At 38.3% G+C, this 23,223-nt stretch overlaps 1 protein-coding gene across 1 annotated transcript in view; it reads left to right on the forward strand.

Annotated features, from left to right (window-relative positions):
• The window catches only part of Il1rapl1 (interleukin 1 receptor accessory protein like 1), a 1,263,049-nt gene extending 1,240,694 nt beyond the window's left edge, over window positions 1-22,355 (forward strand). The window contains exons 9-11 of the mRNA XM_075958196.1: window positions 4,187-4,330; window positions 20,190-20,360; window positions 20,800-22,355. Of these exons, the coding sequence (XP_075814311.1) occupies window positions 4,187-4,330; window positions 20,190-20,360; window positions 20,800-21,518 (1,034 nt within the window). The 3' untranslated portion in view covers window positions 21,519-22,355. The remainder of the gene's footprint in view (window positions 1-4,186; window positions 4,331-20,189; window positions 20,361-20,799) is intronic.
• Window positions 22,356-23,223: the final 868 nt, after the last annotated feature.

Genomic DNA, 23,223 nt, shown 5'->3' on the forward strand with positions numbered 1-23,223 from the left:
AAAGCTCCCCCTTACCCCTTTCCAATAAAATTTCCCTTCACTTATCCCATAAGAAAATATAGTTTCGGGTTCTATCGCTGTGCATTGTAATAGGCTGTTTTTATACTTGGGTAGAACCATACAGTAAATAGCACTTTGTGTTTGACTTCTTTTACCCAGTATAACGCTATGGGTTTTTGCATGGTGTATATCTTTAGTTTCTTCTTTCGCTTGCTGAATGCAATCTATTTATGGGCTGGCACTAGTTTATTCAGCATCTCCTGTTAATGAGGTGGATTGTTTTCAGTTGTGGTTAGTATGGATAAGACTACTCCGAACAGTGTTTTACAAGACTTTCTGAGAGTATCTGTATATATCTCTTGGATAACCACATAGGAGTGGAATTGATATTAACATTAAAAACTTTATTAGAAAACTTTCCCGATATAATAGAACAATTATGTTCTCTCACGACTGGGAATTGAGTAATCTTGATCGAATTTCCATTCTTTTCTTATGCAAGTAATTTTAGTTGTAAATTATATGCCGTACTTTAGGGTTTCTATTGCTGTGATTAAACACTGTGACCAAAAGCAACTTAGGGAAAAAAGCGTTTATTTTACTTACATTTCTAGGTAACACTCCTTCAATGAGGGAAGTCATCACATGACCTCAAGCAGGGAAGGAACCTGGAGGCAGGAATTGATGCTGAGGCCATGGATGGTTGCTGATTACTGGCTTGCTTCCCATGACTTGCTCAACCTGCTCTCTTATAGTATCCAGGATCACCAAGCCACAGTGGGATGGTCCCTCGCACGTCAATAACTAATTAAGAAAATGACCTTCAGGCTTAACCACAGCCCCCTATGGAGGGAATTTCTCAGTTGAGGCTCTTTCCTCTAAGATGATATTAGCTTGTGTCCAGCTGACATAAAACTAGCCAGCATGAAGTATAAATAAAAAAAAAAAAAAACAAGACCTTAAAAAAAGCTGCGATGTGGACTAGGAATGTGTTTCAGTGGTAGAGCATTCACCTAGCATGAGGTCCTGGGTTTGAGAATTGGACCTTACCACAAAGTGGTCATGATCTAAATTATTATGTTTCCTTGATGTCCAGTGTATTTTAAATCGGGATGTTCTGATATCTTGTTCATCCTGTGGACATATGTACTTTTATTCAGGTTTCTCTGTGTGGTGAAATTCAACTGTCATTCTGAGAGAACGAAGGCCCAAAGCACTCCACAGTATTATTTACCCACTTAGTCTTTCTGTACACACAGTGAGAAAGAAACACTGTTCTGAATAACATTTTGTATTTTGTTCCTGGCACTTTTGCAGTAGTCTCTTGTGTAGCTCTTCACAATGTTAAAGAGATAAAACTTGTGAAATTATTTTCCATTATTTCATATTAATTTATTTTGCCTCTGAAATATTTAATTTCTTATTTTACTTTATTCTCTCATAAATTCAGAGTCAGATATTTTTAATAAAATATTTTCTTCAAACTCCCATTTAATTTTACCAAGTATAAAAAATACACTTGATTAAATAGTGGTTATATTTTTCAACTTTATTCAACTGTTACATTAGGAATAAAGAACTAGATAATGAGAAATGTGACAGATTGTTTTTCTTAATTGTTACAGGAAAAATGTTATCACATACAAGCATGCACACATACACAAAAATATTCTCTCTGTCACACACACAACTCTTGTGAAAAAATGACCACACTTTCAAAATTATTTTCTCTGCACTGTTTCATTCCTGTTATTATTTTACCCTATTTATGAGAATTTAGGAGAGAACTTGTTACCTAATAATATTTATTATCACAAATCATGAATTATTTTAATGTTCTTAATCTGAGCTTTTATGGACCGTGCTATAAACTATATAACCTACTCCTTCGCAGTTTCCCAACTACAGAATCCAGAACATTATTTTAGTGTTTTAATTTAAGGAACGACTGGATGTTATGTGACGCTATTCCTGGGGAGATGTGAACAAAAGTCTAGTCATTCCAGGTAGGATACTGACGACAGGCCCAAATAAGAACACTATCAGAGATTAATGTGGGGAACCATGAGTTTTCTTAGTGTTACTTACAGGCATAGAAAAAAACTCAAACGACAGCAGCACTAGCAAAGCCCGTCCCAGCATGAGGGATAGCTCATGGTTATGGGCAACCCAAAGCACACTCCACAGCCTGCAGGCAGCACAGCAGGTTGGAGAGTGTGCTTTCCCAATGACTCAGGCTGAACCTCTTTCAGCTAGCTTGGCTTCTTTCTGCTTCTTCCAGGCAGCTGGTCTGGTCTCAGAGTCTCCGCAGCTGAGTTTGTCTGCTAGTGACTCTTAGAGGTCTTCATTGCTTACTCTGGTCAGAAAAGGCCTCTCAAATCTGGTTTGAGTTGTTTCCTTCCTGAGCTACGGAGAGGAATGTTCTACTTCCCTAAAATATCCTGTTGCTTCATCTCCACTTTAACATCCTCTGTGTTCCTGCGCTTCCTTCCAAGATGTAAGGTTTCCATCTGGGACAAAACTGCTACACATAGCACTAAATTTACTGAACGAAAGAGACTATCATTTTTCAAGTTTCACTTCAGGGAACATCAGCCACCCAACAGTAATAACATTTAGACAATGATAATCAATGGCATTATGTATACACAGGCACTTAGGCAGAGGGAGTTTCAATATATGTGCATGGATACTTATTATTTACATACCAGCAACCTAAATCTTGTTACAATCTTCATAAGACCTAAACAAGAAAAGGTAACCACATTAATCTCTTCTATTCCAATTTTTTTCTGTTCATTTTTGCTATAATATTAACATTCAGTATGATAAAGGAGAGCTTGTATGATCCACAATTAATCAAAACTCAGAGAGAAAAACTGGGGTTCAACCTGAAGGCCAGAAAAGCAAAACAGTTCGCCATCAGTTCTTACTTCTATCTTAGTCTAAAATAGCGATCCAGTTTCCAAGGATCTCAGAATGAGACTGAGACTGAGAGCTGTCTCATCCTGTTTTATAATCCTCTCTTGGACTGGGATTAAAGGCATGCACCTCTGGGATTAAAGGCATGCACCACCCAGTTTCTATGGCAACTAGTGTGGCTACTGGGATTAAAGGTGTGGGTTATCATTGCCTGCTGTGTAAGGCTGCCCAGTGGGGCTGTTTTACTCTCTGGTCTTCAGGCAAGGCTTATTTATTAAAATACAAATGAAATGCCACCACACTTGTATGCAGCAAATGTCAAAAAGTTCCTCATTTAGACATGTCTATAGTAACATGTCTAGTATAATATAAGGGAAAGTAAATAAAAATAAGGAAAAATGTAGTTTCTTAATTTAAAAAAGGTTCCCAGCATATTTTCCTGTGCTATCTCCTAGGAGGCCTACTTTTTAAATCCAGTTAATCTTTTAACCTTCAGGATTATTCTAACACAGCTGGACAGTACTCTTTTTAGAAAAATGGACATGATAAGTCATTACTTCTTGCAGGGGAGAGAGCAGATAGCATTCCTCAGGTAACTCTGCCAACACTATGTGGCAGTGTACATGTCCTCTAGGAACTACGCTATTTGGCCCATGGTTTTTTTTAATCTTCAATCCAATTCTCTGGTAACAGCTCAGGTAAAAAAAAGATTCATATGCAGATGATCATAAAGCTGTCTTGTCTTTAAAAAATTATTTTTATCAATTCCAAACATGTAGTTCACAGGACCTCCTCAAACAATATGCGTACATGTAAAAATTGTTGCACTAAGGCCAACCCAATACTGTAGTTTTCAATTAGATATTTACAGTATTTTTAGTCCAGGTGCAATGTGTCAACCAAGTTCATTTTTAGCAAAGCAGTGTTACTAAGCAACGCTGTCACATATCACCTTATCCAATTACCACGGTAACAGAATTGAAAACTAAGGATGGATTAAATCCTCACACAAGAGAAGTATGTTGGTACATGCCCATGATCCCAGAACTTGAGAGACTGTGTCAGGTGGGTCACAAGTTCAAAGCCAGCCTAGGATACACAATGAGAAGCAATTTTTTTAAAAAATGAAAAAAAATAATTCTCATAGAAAAGGAGATGAGATTGTTCTAACACATCTGGAGTCATTTGCAAAAACATGAAACTAAATAGAATTCCATATTTTTTTTGTGTGATTATGTAATTCTTGCTTGCTCTCTTCCTCTAGAGTTAATGTACACCGTTGAACTTGCTGGAGGGCTTGGTGCTATTCTCTTGCTGCTTGTTTGTTTGGTGACCATCTATAAATGTTACAAGATAGAAATCATGCTGTTCTACAGGAATCATTTTGGAGCTGAGGAGCTGGATGGAGGTAAGACGATTTCCCTGCTCCATTGTTCCTTAGAAATATGTTTGTTTGTTCCAGCAAAAGAAAAGTTATGCACATCTTTGTAAAATCATTTTATGTTTAGAAATATGTATAGCAATTTCAAACCAATAGGTAGTTTTATCTGCAACTTGTCTAGTAACATCTACTCTTTTTAGAATTGTATTCCAAACAGCACTTACAAATTACAGACACTGATTGCAATGCCATTGGCATGTTCATTTTCTCTCACCTTGTAATCAGTACTAAAAGGCCAGATTTACTTTTCCATAGGTAAGGTGTCTTTCTTTTAATTGTCTTCCCTAGTCGAGTAGGTTGAAGTGAATTTCAATGTGTTCTTGTTTAGACTGATAACTGTTTTATTAACCTGTACTGACTATTTTAGCATTCTTCTAAGAGGTTCTTCAGTTCTGTCCATCTCTCTATTTTTAGAGACTATCATTCCAAGGGGAAACCAACAGAAGAAGTACAAAGCCACATTGTTTATATAATAATACATCTAACATTTTTGCTCACACTGAACAAGTAAACATCGTTTTTATAGAAACAGTAATTATCATTCACCTCTGGCCAGGCAAGAATATGTGTACATTCTAAAAAGAAATTAAGGTTCATAAAATTGACCTCTCAACACCATTCATTAGTGAACTTAAAGGTCTTTTGTATTCCTTTGAGGTCATTTGGAAAACAGAAGTTAAACTTGCAAAATAGCACTTGCAAAGTGAAAATGAATAGTGGAAATGATTAAGGCTTCTCGGCTATGTTGATAAGCATTTTTGCTTTGTCAGTTTTGCACTGAACGGTACAAAAGAAAATGAAACCTTGTCCCTGTTACCATAGCTCAAGGATCTCTGGAGCAATCCATAGGCAGAGATGTCAGCTGTCAAGTTTATAAAAAGGAGCACTTTAGTGGCATTGCCAACACTCCTCTCCATTTACACTTCTCCTGTTGCTAATAAGGTGAAAGCCAGACTGCCAAAGCACTATTGTTTGGGGGAGTTTCTTTTTTGATTTTTATTTTGTTTATTTTTTTTAGTTGTTGAAAAAAAAATTCCGCCTCCTCCCCATTTCCCATTTCCCTCCCCCTCCTCCCACACATTGCCCCCTCCCCCACTCCCCTCCCCCACTCCCCTCCCCCACTCCCCTCCCCCACTCCCCCTCCCCCCTACTCCATTTTGGGGGAGTTTCTTAAAGCCATGATTTTCCTTAGTTATTTTTTTTTATATTTTCTTTCCTGTTCACACAAATTAGTTTATTTTTGTTGCTTCAAGAATATATGAAAAAACTGTCAATATGAGTGCACCAATCTGTATGCCAGGCATCTGAAACTCATCCCTACTAAGCCTCATAAAAGTTACAAGTTCGTTATTATAATCTCCTCTTTATTTATAAGGGAAGGGAGGCTCTCAGAAGTTAAATAATTTCTTCAAAATGATAATCCAAGTATACTGTAAGTGGCCAAGTAAATCTACTTCTCCAAATCTTTTATTTTTAAAATTTAATATACTCAGCCTAATCTGAAGGCATGTTACTGATGTGCAATTTGAAGTAGATGATATTTTAAAAAGCAGTTTATCTAAACAAGTTTCACATTATCTATTAACATTACTTTAAATATAAAATTTATTTTTGTTTAGAATGATATGAACGATTTTACCCAAACCATCAATTTCTAGTGCAGCCTTTAGCTGTCATTTTTCTCAATGTAGAAAATGACAGAATTGAAAAAAAATCAGAACCATATTCAGTTGAATTTCTGCGATTTGAAATTTGTTTGGAGAATCCTTGCTACTTACCTACCCTGAAGTGGATTACTTGTATAAATCTAATGGATTTTGGTGTTGTTCTGGAGGTATTTGGGTCCTTGGTTTGTTTGTTTGTTTGTTGCATTGTTTAGGTGATTAGACAGTGCAAAGAAACACTAGCAAACAATATTTTATCATGTTAAATGATCTCTCAGAAACCTAATTTAGTTTATAAATGCCCTACGATTTGTCAAAGCCTGTCCTTCAGGCCATCTTGAGCATAATCATGGATATAAGTACTAGGGCTTTCTTTGAGATGCTTCTGTGAATGCAATAAGCCCAAAGAAAGCCAAAGAAATAAACTTAATTATCATGTGGGTAAGATTAATGTACACATAATACTGCTAAAGAGAAAAAGAAATCAAAGACTGCTAAGGCTGAGAGTATTCAAATGGTTTTATGAGAAGGAATTCATACTGCAAAGTGTAAAGATCCTCCCAGTGCTAAAACAGACCTGCTCCTGCTGATTTGGTGACCAGGAGCCCATCCTTAAATAATGCACCTTACTACAAAGGACCCGACTCCTACAACTTTCAGAAACATTGTTTTATAGCAAATCTTTTACAGTAATAATAAGAATGTAACCAGTTTGGGGCTGTAGAGATGGCTCAGTGGTTGAGAGTACTAGCTGCTCTTGCAGAGGGCCCAGGCTGAGTACCCAGCAATTGCCTGGTGGCTTCTGGACAAAATGGACACAAATCCTTACTCTTACAGATTCTTCCTGAAACAGTAGGTGTTTCTGTCATGGCCTTCCTCTCCCTAATGACCAGAAGTCCCTTTCTTAGAAACCCATACAATGTCCTAACGTTAGGGACATTCCCTTATGTCTTAAATAATTGCCTAATCTTCTAAAGGTGGCAATTGTTTTGGAAAATATCCAATCCCTGTCTTTCTAGCTACCCACAGTCTTATTCCTGTGCCAAGGATGATCACTATTAACAGAAATGCCTGGTCTTTCAGCAGTTTTTAACTTTTAAAAAATGCACAATTTAATGATCAAAGGTGAGCCCATTTCTATCTTTCTTTCTTTTGTCCTTCCTTCCTTTTCTTCTTTTCTTTTTAGCCATTTTATCAGTATATTGATTCTAAGAAGTATTTTTTTAATAGTTGAAAGTAACAATAGGTAAAGAGTATAAAGGAGAATGTGGAAATAAAAATTAGCTGATAGGTGACTGGTACATAGTTCACTGGTAGAACACATATCTGGCACACATGAGGTACTGGATTCCAACTCAGTCACCAAAGGAAAACGGTTGTTCTAGCCTTTTTTAGAGACACTCTAATGCATTGGCACGATAATAACACAGTCATTAAGTAACAAATGCTCGATGGATTGATTCATTTTGACTTTGCAACACACAACTAGAAAGAACTTTAAGCCAAGTCTAACCAATTCCCATCTCAAAAATTGTACCCAACGGACCAGATTGGGAAATGGAGAATTTAGCACCAGGAAACCATTCAACCAGTTTTTTTTCAAGTCATTACAGTAGGCATTTTCTGACTCTACAAGTCCTATATCACTAAGATTCTGATGTAGAATGATAATGTTGGTGTTTTCAGGATGTAACTTGGTCATGTATTGCTTTGTTCATTTGTCCGAAGTCAACTATTCCACCATTTACATAAATAACAAATTATTTTGTTATCTGGGTTCAAACCTTACCACTTCTTTTTTTTTTTTTTAAACTTCATCACTCCCAACTTTTTGGATCATATTTATTGTACTATTGTCAGCTGTGTTTATAAACACATAATTCTTAAATCTCAATATCCTAAATACAGTTCTGTTGTTTTTGTGTTACTTTTTTTTATTATATGTTGACTATTTCTGCCAGATTAAACATCAAGTCTGGCTTTTACATTAGCTGTCTTTTATGCTCACTCTGCGTCATTCCTTCTATTTCTCAGTTCCTCTTGGTACCTTCTACCTCGATGACCACAATTTTCCCTAAATTATCATCAGCCAATATATAAACTAGCCTAAGGCAATTTACCTATGCATCATTCTGAGGACATTTCATCTAAATTAGGTATCTATAGAGGTTAAAAGTCTAGAGGACTAATCTAAACTAAACTAAAGTCTAGTTTAACTAATCTCCCACCATAATTATTATACAATAGAAGGAAATTTTACAGAAATTCTATTATATGTACATTTTTTAAAAAATAATATATGCTGAACCTGGTGGTGCATGCCTTTAGTCTCAGCACTTGGGAGGAAGAAGCCAGCAGATCTCTGTGAGTTGGAGATGAGTTAGTTGTTGTACATAGTGAGTTCCAAACAAACGGCAGATGCACAGTGGGAGCCGGCCTCATAAAGAAAATAAAGAAACAAAAAAATGAAACAATTAAAGAAAAAAGTTTTCAAGAAATTTTCTCCTGAAGCTGTATGACATCATTCCAGAGATAGGAACTTGAAGGGATAGGACCACTTGTTCGTCCCAGCTGCCTAGAACCAAAACAATCACACAGAAACTATATTAATTTAAACATTGCTTGGTCCATTAGCTTTAGCTTCTTATTGGCTAACTCTTTTTTAATTTAACTCATTTCTATTAATCTGTATATCGCCACGTGGCAGTGGCTCATGGGCAAGGATTCATATGTCTCACTCTGGCGGCTCCATGGTGTCTCTCAGACTTCACCATTCTTTCTCCCAGCATTTAGTCCAGTCTTCCCCACCTACCTAAGTTCTGTCCTATCAACAGGCCAAGGCAGTTTCTTTATTCATTAATGGTAATTACGGCACACAGAGGGGACTCCCACATCAGGAACTAAAAATCCAGCTGCTGACATCCAAACATTCTTTTCTGGGTCAAAGGAACATAGTAGAGTTTAGTCTAGAGTTCTCCAAGAACATTGACCCTGATAGATACTTGTAAGGATGGGTATATATTCAAAATGTGTTAAGTCATTCATGTGCCTTGATTATAATGGATTTCAAATGTTATATATTTAATAAAAATCAACTAATTTTAAACAATTGAACCTGACTTTTTAACTTTTCTTAAGCTAATTCATGAAGCACCTACTTTTGATCTGATTTAAAAGGCATTTTAAATGTTTGAGGTAGTTGCCTCTAGAACAGTGCCATATTTGAATCAAATAGCTGAACATCATAGGGGAAAGCTAGTGTCTCCAGAGGAGAAGTTATACCAACAATATCTTAGTCTATACTAAACTAATTTAGAAAGAAAAACTTAAAAACAACAGTCTTCTTTGTTTTTGCATGCCTTTCCTGGTGTTTCTTTTCCAGGTTTATTTAAAAACAGTTGTCTGTCTTTTGTTTATCTTTCACAGAGCACAAAGTGTTTATCCCGTATCTCTCTTCCTGAGAAGTATATGGTTATTCATAATCACAGCAGCTCAAGTTTAAAAACATTATAATAACCAATACAATTCATATTTTGAAGATAAAGACAGAGATCTAGTTTGATAATTAGTGTGTTAGACACATGAGTTAGAACAACTTTTTAAAATCTCTATCCCATGTTCAGAAAATATGAGCCATTGTTCCCTGTCTACAAAACAAATTGGCACCTATGTAATCTTAGGCCATACATACTAATTTTCTTTCTCCTTGAACTACAAGTTCTTTCCTTATTTGTAGATTCAGTAATTAGGGTCTTCATGGACATCAGTAAACACTGTGTCTCTGTTTATCATTTAGAAATTCTATGAATCTGGCCTTTTGTTTTCATTATGTCTCCCTGTTAGTGGTGAATAGTTAAGTTGCATACACAGTTTTTGAATTCCAAGGAGAAACAAAAAGTTATTTTGAGAATATGACCTGTTCAAAATGAGAACGGTGTGTCAATCCCTCTTAACTCACACCCAGTGCTCCCTGGTAATAGTTTCCTACCATTTTCCTTCTTGCAATTACCTCTTCCATAGGAAATAAGAACAAATGCCTATTCATCCCACACAAGGCACTGCGGACAAATAAATGGAACAATTCCATCCAAATCCAACTTGGTCAACCAATGAGTTTTTGAAGGACTGGTTTAAAGAGCATGGCTGAGGGGTTTCTCACCGGAGTATAGGTGATCCTCAAACAACTGTATCATGACAAAATCCCACTCCATCATGGATAATGTCCCTATGTAAACTGCATCATTGAGTCCTACTTTCTGTTAACCTTTCTGTTCTTGCACATGTGCGCGTGCACGTGCGCCTGCGCGCGCACACACACACACACACACACACAAATAGCTACCACCACTAGTGACAACAATAACAAATAACAAAAGCAAAACAAACAAACAAGCAAAGCCTAGTATCTCCCTTGATCACTTGTTGATTTTAAGACGTGAGGGTAGGATCCTTCCCTGGCTGCAATCCCAGGTGAGTATCATGTGACTTCCCACCTCCTTCTAACTAGAGAGTGCCAAAAGCTCCCTTGCCATTATACAGACCTAGACATGGCTGTACTGTTTTGCTTATTTTTTTTTGCCATGACTAACAGTCCAAAACAATCACTACTCCAAAACTGCAGATGTGATGATTATGTTGTACCCCAAGTAAAAAGCCGTACTACAACATCGCTTAAGACTTTTAACAACTATGCTAGCTGCTGCTTTCTAAAGGCTGCAAAGGAAGGAAATTAATGCTTCTTTAATGGGTCTAAAGCCAGGTAATTTCTTTCATATATTGTATATAATTAGGATACATTTACTACTAAAAAGATTCAAGAAGTTTCTGTTTTATTGCACTTTTTCCCAGTTCTGGAGACCAAACCTAGAACTTTGTACATGCTAGACAAGGGCCCTACCACTGTGAAATGTATTAATCTCCATGGTGTTCTTTCAAAAACTAAGAAATAAAATCTCAAATGAGTCAGTTTATGGAACTCAAAAGTTCAGCTCAGTTGCTTTTGTTTTTGTCATATCAGACCCTAACTATTTTATTTTATTATTGATTTTTAGTTCTTAAAACTTTATAATGGGAAAATAAATAATTTTTCTATGGACAGTTTAGGTAAATAATTCATTGACACTAAAAGCAATTGTAAGCTGAGCTTAAAATTCTATTCTGTGTCTTGTAGGAACCTCTATAATCTTACTAAACTCGTTTCTCAGCTGAACAGCAGCATTTTTTATTAGTTTCTATGATAGGAACTCATATTTACACCAATGTTTGCATATTTAAACCATTTAAACCAGTATGTCTGGTTTCTAAAGAATTAGTTTTCTGTTTCCAAAGAGTTTTGGCTATTTCAGGCTCCCATGGGTTTGTCTGAACCTAAACATTTTGGTCTCGCTCCCATCTCCTGCCTCCCTCTGCACAGCATTTCCGGGTTTTCTGTTCTTACCCATCTAATTTTGTAACTGACTCCATTGTCTTCTTTGGTTCTCTAATCCATATTGCTATCAGTATTTCTTCTTTGTGAGTTCAAACTGTGCAACCTCTCTTAGATTCGCTTTAGTAATGAGTTTTCTGTGTTTAAGCAGGGTTGCTTCTACAATCCAATCCTTTGCTGAGGTACATAGTCTCCATTCGCTGGCTTTTCTGCTGAGCATTTATATTTATTTCAAGTATCCGTCATACACTTTACAGAATAATCATTGAAATTCTGTTGATAGAATATACATACATCTTAAAAGTTGAACTTTGAAGACATGTGCTTTGAAGAAGTTTTCTTCAAATCGAACATATTTTTGTGATTATTTCTGGCAAGACAGCTGATTCTGAATACATATGTAATCACATGTAGAAAAGTGTATATAGAAACTATAGATTTTGTGAACTACTTTATTTTCACAGACTGGTGGTTTTCTTGTGTTTCCCATTCTGTACTTAAGAAGAAGATGGTATTTTTTTATCAAATTAAGTACCATTCGTGGCTTAGAGGTTAAAATGCCTGACTGTATGATATACTTCACTTACTCATTCCATTCTTTCAGATTCTTTTCTTTTAATCTTGATTTTATTTTTTTTATTTTTTCTTGGAAAAAAATTTTCCGCCTCCTCCCATCCTCCGATTTCCCTCCCCTTCCTCCCACTCCACTCCACTTCCCCCACTCCTTTTCCCCTCCCTCTCCAGACAGAAGAGCAGTCAGGTGGAAAGTCCAAGTTCCTCCCCCCTCCATCTAGGTCTAGGAAGGTGAGCATCCAAACTGGCTAGGCTCCCACAAAGCCAGAACATGAAGTAGGATCAAACCCCAGTGCCATTGTCTTTGGCTTCTCATCAGTCCTCATTGTTCAGAGAGTCTGGTTTTATCCCATGCTTTTTCAGTTCCAGTTCAGCTGGCCTTGGTGAGCTCCCAATAGATCAGCCCCACTGTCTCAGTGGGTGGGTGCACCCCTCGTGGTCCTGACTTCCTTGCTCATGTTCTCCTTCCGTCTTCTCCTCATTGGGACCTTGGGGGCTTATTCCGGTGCTCCATTATGGGTCTCTGTCTCTATCTCCATCCATCGCCCAATGAAGGTTCTATGGTGATATACAAGATATTCATCAGTGTGGTTATAGGATAGGGCCATTTCAGGTTCCTTATCCTCAGCTGCCCAAGACACTAACTGGAGACATCCCCCTGGGCACCTGGGAGCCCCTCTAGGTTCAGGACTCTTGCCCACCCTAAGCTGGATCCCTTAATTAAGATATATGCTTCCCTGCTCCCATATCCATCCTTCCTTTATCCCAACCATCCCAATTCCCCAAGTTCCCCCCATCCTCCCCTTCTCACATTTCTCTCCCCATCTCCCCTTACCCCTATCCCACCCCACCAACAAGATCCCAATTTTTGCTCGGCAATCTTGTCTACTTCCCATATCCAGGAGGATAACTATATGTTTTTCTTTGGGTTCACCTTCTTATTTAGCTTCTTTAGGATCACAAATTATAAACTCAATGTCATTTATTTATGGCTAGAAACCAATTATGAGTGAGTACATCCCATGTTCATCTTTTTGGGTCTGGGACACCGCACTCAGGATAGTGTTTTCTATTTCCATCCATTTGCATGCAAAATTTGAGAAGTCATTGTTTTTACTGCTGAGTAGTACTCTAATGTGTATATATTCCACACTTTTTCATCCATTCTTCTTTATTTTTATTTTTAATTTACTTTTGTATGTACATGAGTGTAAATATAGGTGCACATGGAGTATGTATACATTTGGAGATCTGGACAGACTTGTGCGTCGGTCCTTTCTTTCCACATTGTTTGAGTTAGGATATCTTTTTTTTTTCCTGGCATATGAAAGCTAGCTGGCCTGGAATTTTCCAGGAGTCTTTTTGTCTCAGCCTCCCATCAACCCAGAAGAGACTGGGGATTCTGTACAGATGTTGCTGCTATTGTGTTTGGATTATATGTGGGTTCTGGGGATTCAATTTCAGGCCCACATCCTTACATAGAATATGCTTTCAACCTCTGAGCCATGTACCCAGGACAATATTTTAATTATTGCCAAATTATGATGCTTATAATCTTAACACCCAGTAGGCTAATGTACGAGAATGGCAAATTTGATGAGAGCCCAGTGTGTACATAAAGGTTCTATTCAAAAACTATGTAACTTAGTGTTTCATATTTAAAAAATAGTTAAGAATCTCTAGATAAAACATTTATCTAGAGAAATATTTAAGAATCTCTAGATAAAATATTCAAGAATCTCTAGATAAAACAGGCTGGGGTGATGGGGAGATGGCTCAACACTTAAACACACTTGCTGTTCTTCCAGAGGTTCCCAGTTCAATTCCCGGCACCCACATGGTGGTTCACAACCATATGTTACTCAAGTTCCATGGGATCTTATATCTTCTTTTGACCTCCATGGATTCCAGGGTACCAGCACACATACATGCAGGCAAAACACTCATACACATAAAACAAGTAAACCTAAAAGAGAAAATAAGACTGGAGAGATGCCTCAGCAATTAAGAGCACTGACTGTTCTTCCAGAGAACAGTGACTGCTCTTCCAAAAGACCTGGGTTTGACTCCCAACACTGACATGGTTGCTCAAGGCCATCTGTAACTCCATATCCAGGGGACCCAACTTCCTCACACAGACATATATGCAGACAAAACACCAATGCACATAAAATAATTTAAGAAAAAAAAATGAAAAAAATAGAAAGTCTGAAAAAATACTGAATGGAAAAATAAGTAGACTGCGTCAATGTTATAAAAAGACAAAGGAGCTTTTTCTGAAAATATAATTTACAGAGACTTCCATAACAGAATTGAAATTAAAAGTTTTTAGGTAGAGTATTTGGCTAACTTTCTAGTTTAATCTTAAATATCACCAAAAATTGGAAAAAAAAATTAACAGATATTCAATAAGCAAATAAGTCAAAACATTAAGATGATAATTTAATAATTTACTGTGTATTTATTCTGACATTATTTATAAAGTCCTATAGTTTTTTAACATGAAAAAGTACACTTTAGAAACGTGAGCCTGTATAGGAAAACAAAGCATCTTCTTAGACCAAAGGAAGAAATGTGACTCAAATTCTATCAGTGACAATTTCTAATGATAAGCTTTTTGAGCTATCTCATTCCTAAATGTCCATCATTGAGTTCCCTGGTTTTATTTTTGTAACCCATTTGGCAAATGATGGGCTCTGTCACTCACTAGTCAGTTTCATTTATGTGATTTATAAATATTTGAGAGTAATAAAAAAGGCAGCTGTCAATAACATCTAACATCTACTCAATAGATATTTAAAGGTTAAAAACTATCCAAGACCCAGCTATCAATCTCAAACCATTTCCTTCTCAGTATATCTCTTTTCTAACCCAGATTCACTTAGTGTACTCTGTTCATCTAGAAAATATTTTCTGTTTTTTTAAAGATGTGTAATTCTGAAAACAAAATCCATGCAATACTCTTACATATTATTGAAACTAATATCCTCTTATGAATTAAAGAAGAGATGCTTTTGTCAACACCCTAAACATTTTGATTTCTGATATGTTTTCAGTTTTGCTTTATCTCATGAGGATTTCATAATGATATTTGAATATAGTTAGTGTTGGTTGGCTGGTTTGGTTTGGTTTGGTTTTTGTTTCTTAAGATAGTACTCACAGTGTTATACATAGGCTGATCTGAAACTCTTGGACTCAAATGGTCTTCTTCAGCCTTCCAAATTGTTGTAGTTTAGCGGCATTGAGAATGAACCACAGTGTACAACAAACCCACGCTGGCAGTTTATTGATAGGGTGTGAAAAGAGGGGTGCTCGTGCAGGCCTTCCTTAGAAATGGAAATGGCATCACTTTCACGTTACTGCTCAGGAGACAGGTGGTTGATTGCTGAGGGATGTCAATAGTAAAGAATTGTACTGAAATCTGTGCTGCAAGTCTCTTTTTTTGAGTTTGGGCCCAGGCACATTTGATAGTCTTTACACCTCCAGCTCTGTGGCTAATGGTTGGTAGTACTATAACAACAGTTAATTAGTTTAATTAGAACTTTTGAATATGTCATTGGAGATACATAGGGAGGAAATTAATGAAGTAGGGCATGATTAGTAGAGACAGGAGAATGCGGAGGGGGTCAGGAAAGAGAGCATAGGGGATTCCTAATCTGGTAAAGTTGAGTACAGTTATAGGGCTGTAAGGTTGTTTCATTCTTCTGGAATTAGAGACAAGGCAGTTGATCTCAGCGTTCTCTGAAACTGAAGGAAGCAGGGCCATTTTGGGGTTGCTGTGTATAAAGGAAGATTATCTTGAGCTGTGTGTTGGGCTGTATAAAGAGCTTGACGTAAGATAAGTAAATCTAATGGAGGAAGCCGTCAAGCTTAGCAGCTGTGAGGGTTACAAGAATTACCTCAAAGGGGCCCTGCAATTTAGGGGGAAATAGTGAGAGGCATTGGTCTCTCAGGAGAGAGAAAGACCTAATCCCATATGTTGTTGACTGGAAATGGACAGGAGTTAGTGCATGGTCGGGGTAGGGAGTGGTCGGTAAAGTTCCATATGAGGGAACAAAGATGATGGGGGGGGATGAGTAGTTGATCAGAGAGAGGTGAGGGTTTTGATGGGAAGCTGGGGGTTAGAACTGCCCTCCCATGCATGAGTTCAAATGGTAAAATTGAAAGGTTTCACTTGGGGAGAGTCTAAAGCCTAAAAAGATCCAGAGGCAAGAGCTTTACCTAGTCAAGGTGAAATTCCTGTGATATTTTAATACGAATGTTTTTAAGGAGCAATTAGTTTGTTTAATCTTTCCTGAGAAATGAGGATGATATGGGATATGAAAATGCCAAGCGATGCTGAGAGCTTTAAATAGGGTTTGAGAGATCAAGGAGGTGAATTCTGAACCACTGTCTTAATGGAAAAAGTCAGGGATTCCAAATCAGGGAATAATTGCCCAGAGAAGAAGGTTGGAGAGTGTATGAGCCCTTTTTATAGTGATGGGGAACACTACCACCCAGTCTGAGAACATGTTCACTAGAACCAGGAGATACTTAACTCATTTGTCTGTGGGCATGTGGGTAAAATCAAGCTGCCAGTCAAGTCCCCGGGAGGGAGCCTCTAACCCAGTAGGTAGAAAAAAGGGGTGCTATGATATCTGGAGTTGAAATATGGCATTTGACAAATTTTATAACAAGCAGTAATAATTCTTAAGAAATGCAAGTCCTCAGTGAGCCTTGACAAAATGAGGCAGAACGTAACTATTAGGATGAAAGAGCTAGTGTGGACAGGACAGAATTTGTCAAGTGTCAGAGGGTAACTGTGGGGATATGGGTTGGAGTGTGTGGACTTCCTGCAGTGGGTAAGGTGAGTCTGGAACTTGGAGGGCTGTTGCCCTAGCTGCCTCATCAGCTCAGTTATTCCCCTTAGAGATGACAGAGTAGTCAGTCTGACAAGACCAGCAGTGTATAATTCCTATAGCTTTGGGGAGATGGGAGGTAATTTGATCTGGGTTAATTATGGATCCTCCTTTTGTTGTAAGTAGCCAACGCTCTTTCCAGATGGCAATGTGGGACAGGAGGATATGAAAAGCATATTTGGAGTCTCTGTAAATGTTTAAGTGTTGTCCTTCTTCCAATTGGAAGACACAGGTGAGAGATATTTATTCAGCCTCTTGGTTAGTAGTGTGGGTACGGAGTGTCTGTGATTTCACCACCCCAGTATCTGACACTATGGCATAGCATGCTTTTTGGATCCCTTCATGTAAAAAGGAGCAGCCATCTGTGTACCAGGTACAGGTTGTTATGAATTTGCAGGGAGTCCCCAGCAGCTTGCTGCAGGGTCCCAGCGGTGGCAGGCCCACAAACCAAGGTGGCTGGTCCCCAGCCATGTGGCAGAGGGCTATTCCCTGCAAGCCCAGCAAGTGGTGTGAGCAGGTGGTGGGTGGGAGACACATAGACAGGCACATCCTACAGAATAGAATTGGATATTTATTAGTTGGGTTATGGAGGGGAAGGAAAAAGGGAAGAAGGGGGTTGAGAGGGGGAAGAGAAGGGGACAGAGAGAGAACCAAGATGGCGAGGGAGGGAGAGAGGCTGCAAGGAGTGGGCGTGGCTTCTCTCTTAAAGAGACAGCATTACACAGGTGGCCTGAGGCAGTGTGCCCTCTTGTATTGTGAGGAATGGGACAGTAATTCCTTTAGGGTTTCAATGCAAGAATGATATGGGAAGTAGTCGGTGCTTGGTTGGAGAAGAAGATTTGAGACATTGAAGGATGGACAAGATGGGAAAGTAAGTGTGACATCTTCTAATAGTGCCACCTGGAGAATAAGAACTCAGGAAGGAGGTGGAGTTTGTAAGCCTTTATAAGTTAAGAGATGGGGCAGGTTGTGGTGGGCAAGATAGTGGTGGGTGACCTAAAGGCTAGTTTTTTTGATTCACGAATGAGGAGCTCAGCAGCAACTAAAGCACATATACATGGTGCCCATCTCTGAGTGGCTAGGTCTAGTTTGTTTTTGACAGGTATGCTACAGGTACAAGGAAAGGTTCCTGTAGCACGAATTCTAATTGGTCTTAAGAAATAAAAACCCTGAGTCAGATATTAGGGGGTAAAAGCTGAGACATCAGAGAAGCAGTGCAGCCAGCCACAAGAGAGACTTTTTACCTCTACTGAATCCTCAGACTGAAAGGTTGATCCTGTCTCTCCTAATTCTCAGACTGCATCCTCAGACTACATGCTCAGACTGCATCTGCCTCCACCAAGCCTCAGAATGCTTGCTCAGACTGATCCTCAGGCTGACTGCTTCAGACTGCTGCCTCAGACTGCACTGAGCTCTTGTCCCCTCTCACCTTATATTCTTCTTTCTGCTCAGCCATATCATGCCTGTCTCCACCTCCCTAGTGCTGGGATTAAAGGCGTGGGATCCTAAGTGCTGGGATCACCTTTGTGTGACTTATGTTTCTCTTTTAAACTGGATCAATTTTGCGTAGCCCAGGGTGGCCTTGAACTAACAGAGATCTGTCTGCTCTGTCTCCCTAGTCCAGGGATTAAGGTGCGTGCCACCACTCCCTTGACTTTAGTGGCTTAGTTCTGTGCTCTGATCTTCAGGCAAGCTTTATTTGTTAAAACACAAATGAAATATTACTACAGGCCCCAGCTGGTGGCCTAGGACCCCAAGAGCATGCCATTCTTTTTCTGTCACACAGAGGGAGAAGAAACTGTTGTTGGGGTTTCTGTCCTGCCCGGTTCCCTCAGTCGTTAATTCCCAAAGAAATCACACAGAGGTTTACATTAATCATAAATTGATTTGCCCATTAGCTCAGGCTTCTTATTAACTCTTATAACTTACATTAGCCCATTATTCTTATCTGTGTTAGCCACATGGCTCAGTACCTTTTTTCAGCAGCGTAGTCACATCTTGCTTCTTCTGTGTCTGAACAGGACTGCAGAGGGAGCCTCCCTCTTCCCAGAATTCTCCTGTTCTCATTGACCTGCCTCTACTTCCCTCCTATACTTCCTGGCCAATCAGCATTTATTTAAAACATAATTGACAGAATATAGACAATTGTCCTGCACCAAGGAATGAGTTAGGTCTGGGAGATGAAGGGCTGGAACTTGGAGGAGAGCCTGTTGGAGCTTCTGAAAGGGATAGTGATGAGATTGAGAAGGAGTTCATGGGGGGGGGGGGGCAAGGGCTGCCTCATATAAGTGGCAAGCAAGGAAGGAAAAAGAGGCAATTCGGGAATTTAAGAAGCCACTATTTTTAGGAATGATAAAAATTCGTCTTTAGTAGAAAGGACTGCGAGTGACTGGATTCACAGCTTTTATCCAAAGTAATAGATTTGTGTTGGGGTAATGATTAATCTCAAATAAGTGACCCGAAGAGTGTAAAGTTGGACCTTGGATGGTGAGACTCTATAGCCTCGACTGGAAAAGAAATTTAGAAGAGCAGAGGTGTTAGATTGGCTAATTTGTAGGGATGGACTTCAGAGGAGAAGGTCATCTATATACTGTATGAGTTTAGATGTGGGGAGACACAAAGAGAGAAGGTCAGAAGCTAAGGCTTTGCCAAATAGGTAGGGGCCATCATGGAACTCCTGGAGTAGGACAGTCCAGGTGATCTGTGTGAAGAGGAAAGAGTCAAAATCAGTCCAGCTGAAAGTAAAAATGTTTGTAAATCAAAGTTGAAATTAATTGATTTTAGCCCTCATCTTAAAAAATATCCAAAGACAGAGTTTTTAAATGCAGCATATATAATAATAACATATTATTATCTAAACATGTAGCTTTTATATAAACAGTAAAGATTTCCTATAATTTGTGTTTTTGAAAGTTACAGAAATTGATATTTTGGTTGTGCCAGTAGTTGTACTTGCTGGTGATACCAGCAGTTTATGAAGTCCAGCACTAAGCTCCACCCCCATCTCTTACTCCTTCATTTCTTTTGCCATTCATTTTTTTCCTACTATTTTTATCACAATAGCAAAAATCACAATGTGTCCCTTTGTACCTCCCAGCAAAACTGGTGGTACTACCAAACATATGATTAAAATTAATACAGGCTTTTTTTATTTCCTGAGTGTAATGTTTGTATATATTTATCAATAAAAGTGAATATTGCTAGTATTCTGCTGCTTTCTTCCTAGCACTTACTTTGTAGAACTTACTTTGTAATGTTTTTGACAGACAACAAAGATTATGATGCCTATCTGTCATATACCAAAGTGGACCCTGACCAGTGGAACCAAGAGACTGGGGAAGAAGAACGTTTTGCCCTTGAAATCCTACCTGATATGCTTGAAAAGCATTATGGATATAAGTTGTTCATACCAGATAGAGATTTGATCCCAACTGGAAGTAAGTTAATAATTTCACTTGTTTATTTCATTTGTGTGTGGATATATGTATGTGCGTTGTAAGTAGGCATGTCTATGTAGTCGCCATTTTTCCTTAGCAATTTGCAACTTGAGACATTTTATTTAGTGTCCCAAGAAAGAAATGTTTTTAGATGAAATTGAATTCTTAATAAGCCAGAGAAGATAGTTTATCACTTTATAAACCATTGCATTCTGTGAGCCTTAATATTTATTTAAATCAAATGAGGTATTTATACCTTGATAAATATCCCTAATTACTACAACAGAGGCCAAAACTCTATCCAAAGTGCTTTTCATCCTGTTTTCATCTTCACAACGTGGTGACAACAATTTTCACATAGTATGTGAGAGAAAGTGTAAGAAGCTTCTGGATCTCTTCATCAGTTCATTTATCCTGCTCCTTCTTCTTCTATTTATAGCATACATTGAAGATGTGGCAAGATGTGTCGATCAAAGTAAGCGGCTGATCATTGTCATGACCCCAAATTATGTAGTTCGAAGGGGCTGGAGCATCTTTGAGCTGGAAACCAGACTACGAAACATGCTTGTGACTGGAGAAATCAAGGTGATACTGATCGAATGCAGCGAACTCCGAGGCATTATGAACTACCAGGAGGTGGAGGCCCTCAAGCACACCATCAAGCTCCTCACGGTTATTAAATGGCATGGACCAAAATGCAACAAGTTGAACTCGAAGTTCTGGAAACGTTTACAGTACGAAATGCCTTTTAAGAGAATAGAGCCCATTACACACGAGCAGGCTTTAGATGTCAGCGAGCAGGGGCCTTTCGGGGAGCTGCAGACTGTCTCGGCCATTTCAATGGCTGCCGCCACCTCCACAGCTCTAGCCACTGCCCACCCAGATCTCCGTTCTACCTTTCACAACACCTACCATTCACAAATGCGTCAGAAACACTACTATCGAAGCTATGAGTACGATGTACCTCCCACGGGCACCCTGCCACTTACCTCCATAGGAAATCAGCATACCTACTGTAACATCCCCATGACACTCATCAATGGGCAGCGGCCACAGACAAAGTCAAGCAGGGAGCCGAATCCAGATGAGGCCCACACAAACAGTGCCATCCTGCCGTTGTTGCCGAGGGAGACCAGTATATCCAGTGTGATTTGGTGACAGAAAAGCAAAGGACATCCCGTCCCTGGGCGTTTGAAAGGAATCTGCAGTCCAGTGCCTGGAACTAAATCCTCGACTGCTGCTGTTAAACAAACAAACAAACATGCATTACAATCTCTAGAACACGAGGAAAAACAGGGTCTTGTACATATATTTTTTGGAATTTCTTTGTAGCATCAGTGTTTTCCTGTTTTACCATGTCTCTTACCATTACATTTTTTTACTTTGTTTTATATGTCATTGGATTTGTAAATTTACATTTTTTTTAAAGAAGAGACTGATGTGTAGATAGAACCCCCCCTTTTTTTGCTTCATTAATTTAGTTTTAGAATGGGTTTTTAATGTTCTTTTTAAATTTTGTTTTGCTTTTAACATTTCCTTGGGGTGCTTGGACAAATCTATCTGATGGGACAAGGAGCACCGGATCCTCTCTCGGGTTCTTCCTAGGACCAGCTGGGCCACAACGGCCTTCAGAGAGCAGTGCACCTGAGCGCCAGCATTGCACTGCAGTTTGGGAACAAAAACGAGAGAGAAAGAGAGAAGAACATTTGCTCATAAGAGGGCCCTGCCAGTCAGAGCCCTGAAATCTCTTCCTTGTCCCCACCTCATTCCCCACCTCTACCCTTCTCGTGGCAGCATGGTGTGTAGAACTCTGCAGAGGGTAGGGGTAGGCCTAACTGTCTTAACATTTAATTCACTTCGCTTCAGAACACACTCTAGACCCAAAGTCGTGCTAGTCACATAGCAGTGACTGCTACAGAGTGACCACTGCAGAATGAAGATCGAAGGCATGAAAATGGGGAGAGTGTTGCTTCTGTTTTTTTAAAATGAGTTGGTGTACCCTTATAAATATATATATATATATATATATAAATATATATAGAAATACAAATAGAAATATATATAAAACAGCAAAACAAAACAAAACAAACAAATAAAAAAAACACACAAAAATACAAAACCAAAAAAAAAAAAATCAAGCCCTGTATTTGATCACTTCCTGGAAAGGCATGAATGTGTTTGTGGCTGTTTTTGTTTGAAAATCTACTTCCTCTTTTCCCTCTATAATTAATTTTTTCTGCAAATGAGATTATGTGCAAATACCAGGCAAGTTAACTCAGATAGGTGAATCAAGGCAAGTACAAATGAAATTTCCATTGAAGGCTTCCATTAACCAAAGGGAAGATCAGGAGGTGTCATCAAATATGTTTTGTCACCTTGTATTATACAAAATTTTATCTTCTGAAAAGTCAGAAAAAAAATCTGTGCAGCTTATTGTGGGATCCCCATGTTAACTGACTTGTATTTACTTTTCAATGCTTCTTTCGGTTTATGAGCATAAGCAGCATTTATTAATGTAAAGATGTTTAAATAAGATCTCAGGAGGTCAAACATATGAATAACAACACAAACTACTATTTTCAAAATAAATATTATTTACACAAAATAGTTTTAAATTAGATCAGAAAATATACTTAAAATACTTAATTTTATTGTATAGAAATTAATTTAATTTAACTATATGATTCTGTCTTTCAGAAACAGAAAGTTGATGCTCCCAGGAAATTTGTCACTTACCATCTAGCTTTATGTTTCAAATCAATCACATAAGCAGCTAATTCCTTGTTGTGTTAACAATGATGCTAAATCGCCCACAAAAGATCCTGTAGAGGGCAGAGTTGTTAAAAGTATTACCTTTGTAGAT

The sequence above is a fragment of the Microtus pennsylvanicus genome, chromosome X, assembly GCF_037038515.1.
Source record: "Microtus pennsylvanicus isolate mMicPen1 chromosome X, mMicPen1.hap1, whole genome shotgun sequence".
Taxonomy (NCBI): domain Eukaryota; kingdom Metazoa; phylum Chordata; class Mammalia; order Rodentia; family Cricetidae; genus Microtus; species Microtus pennsylvanicus.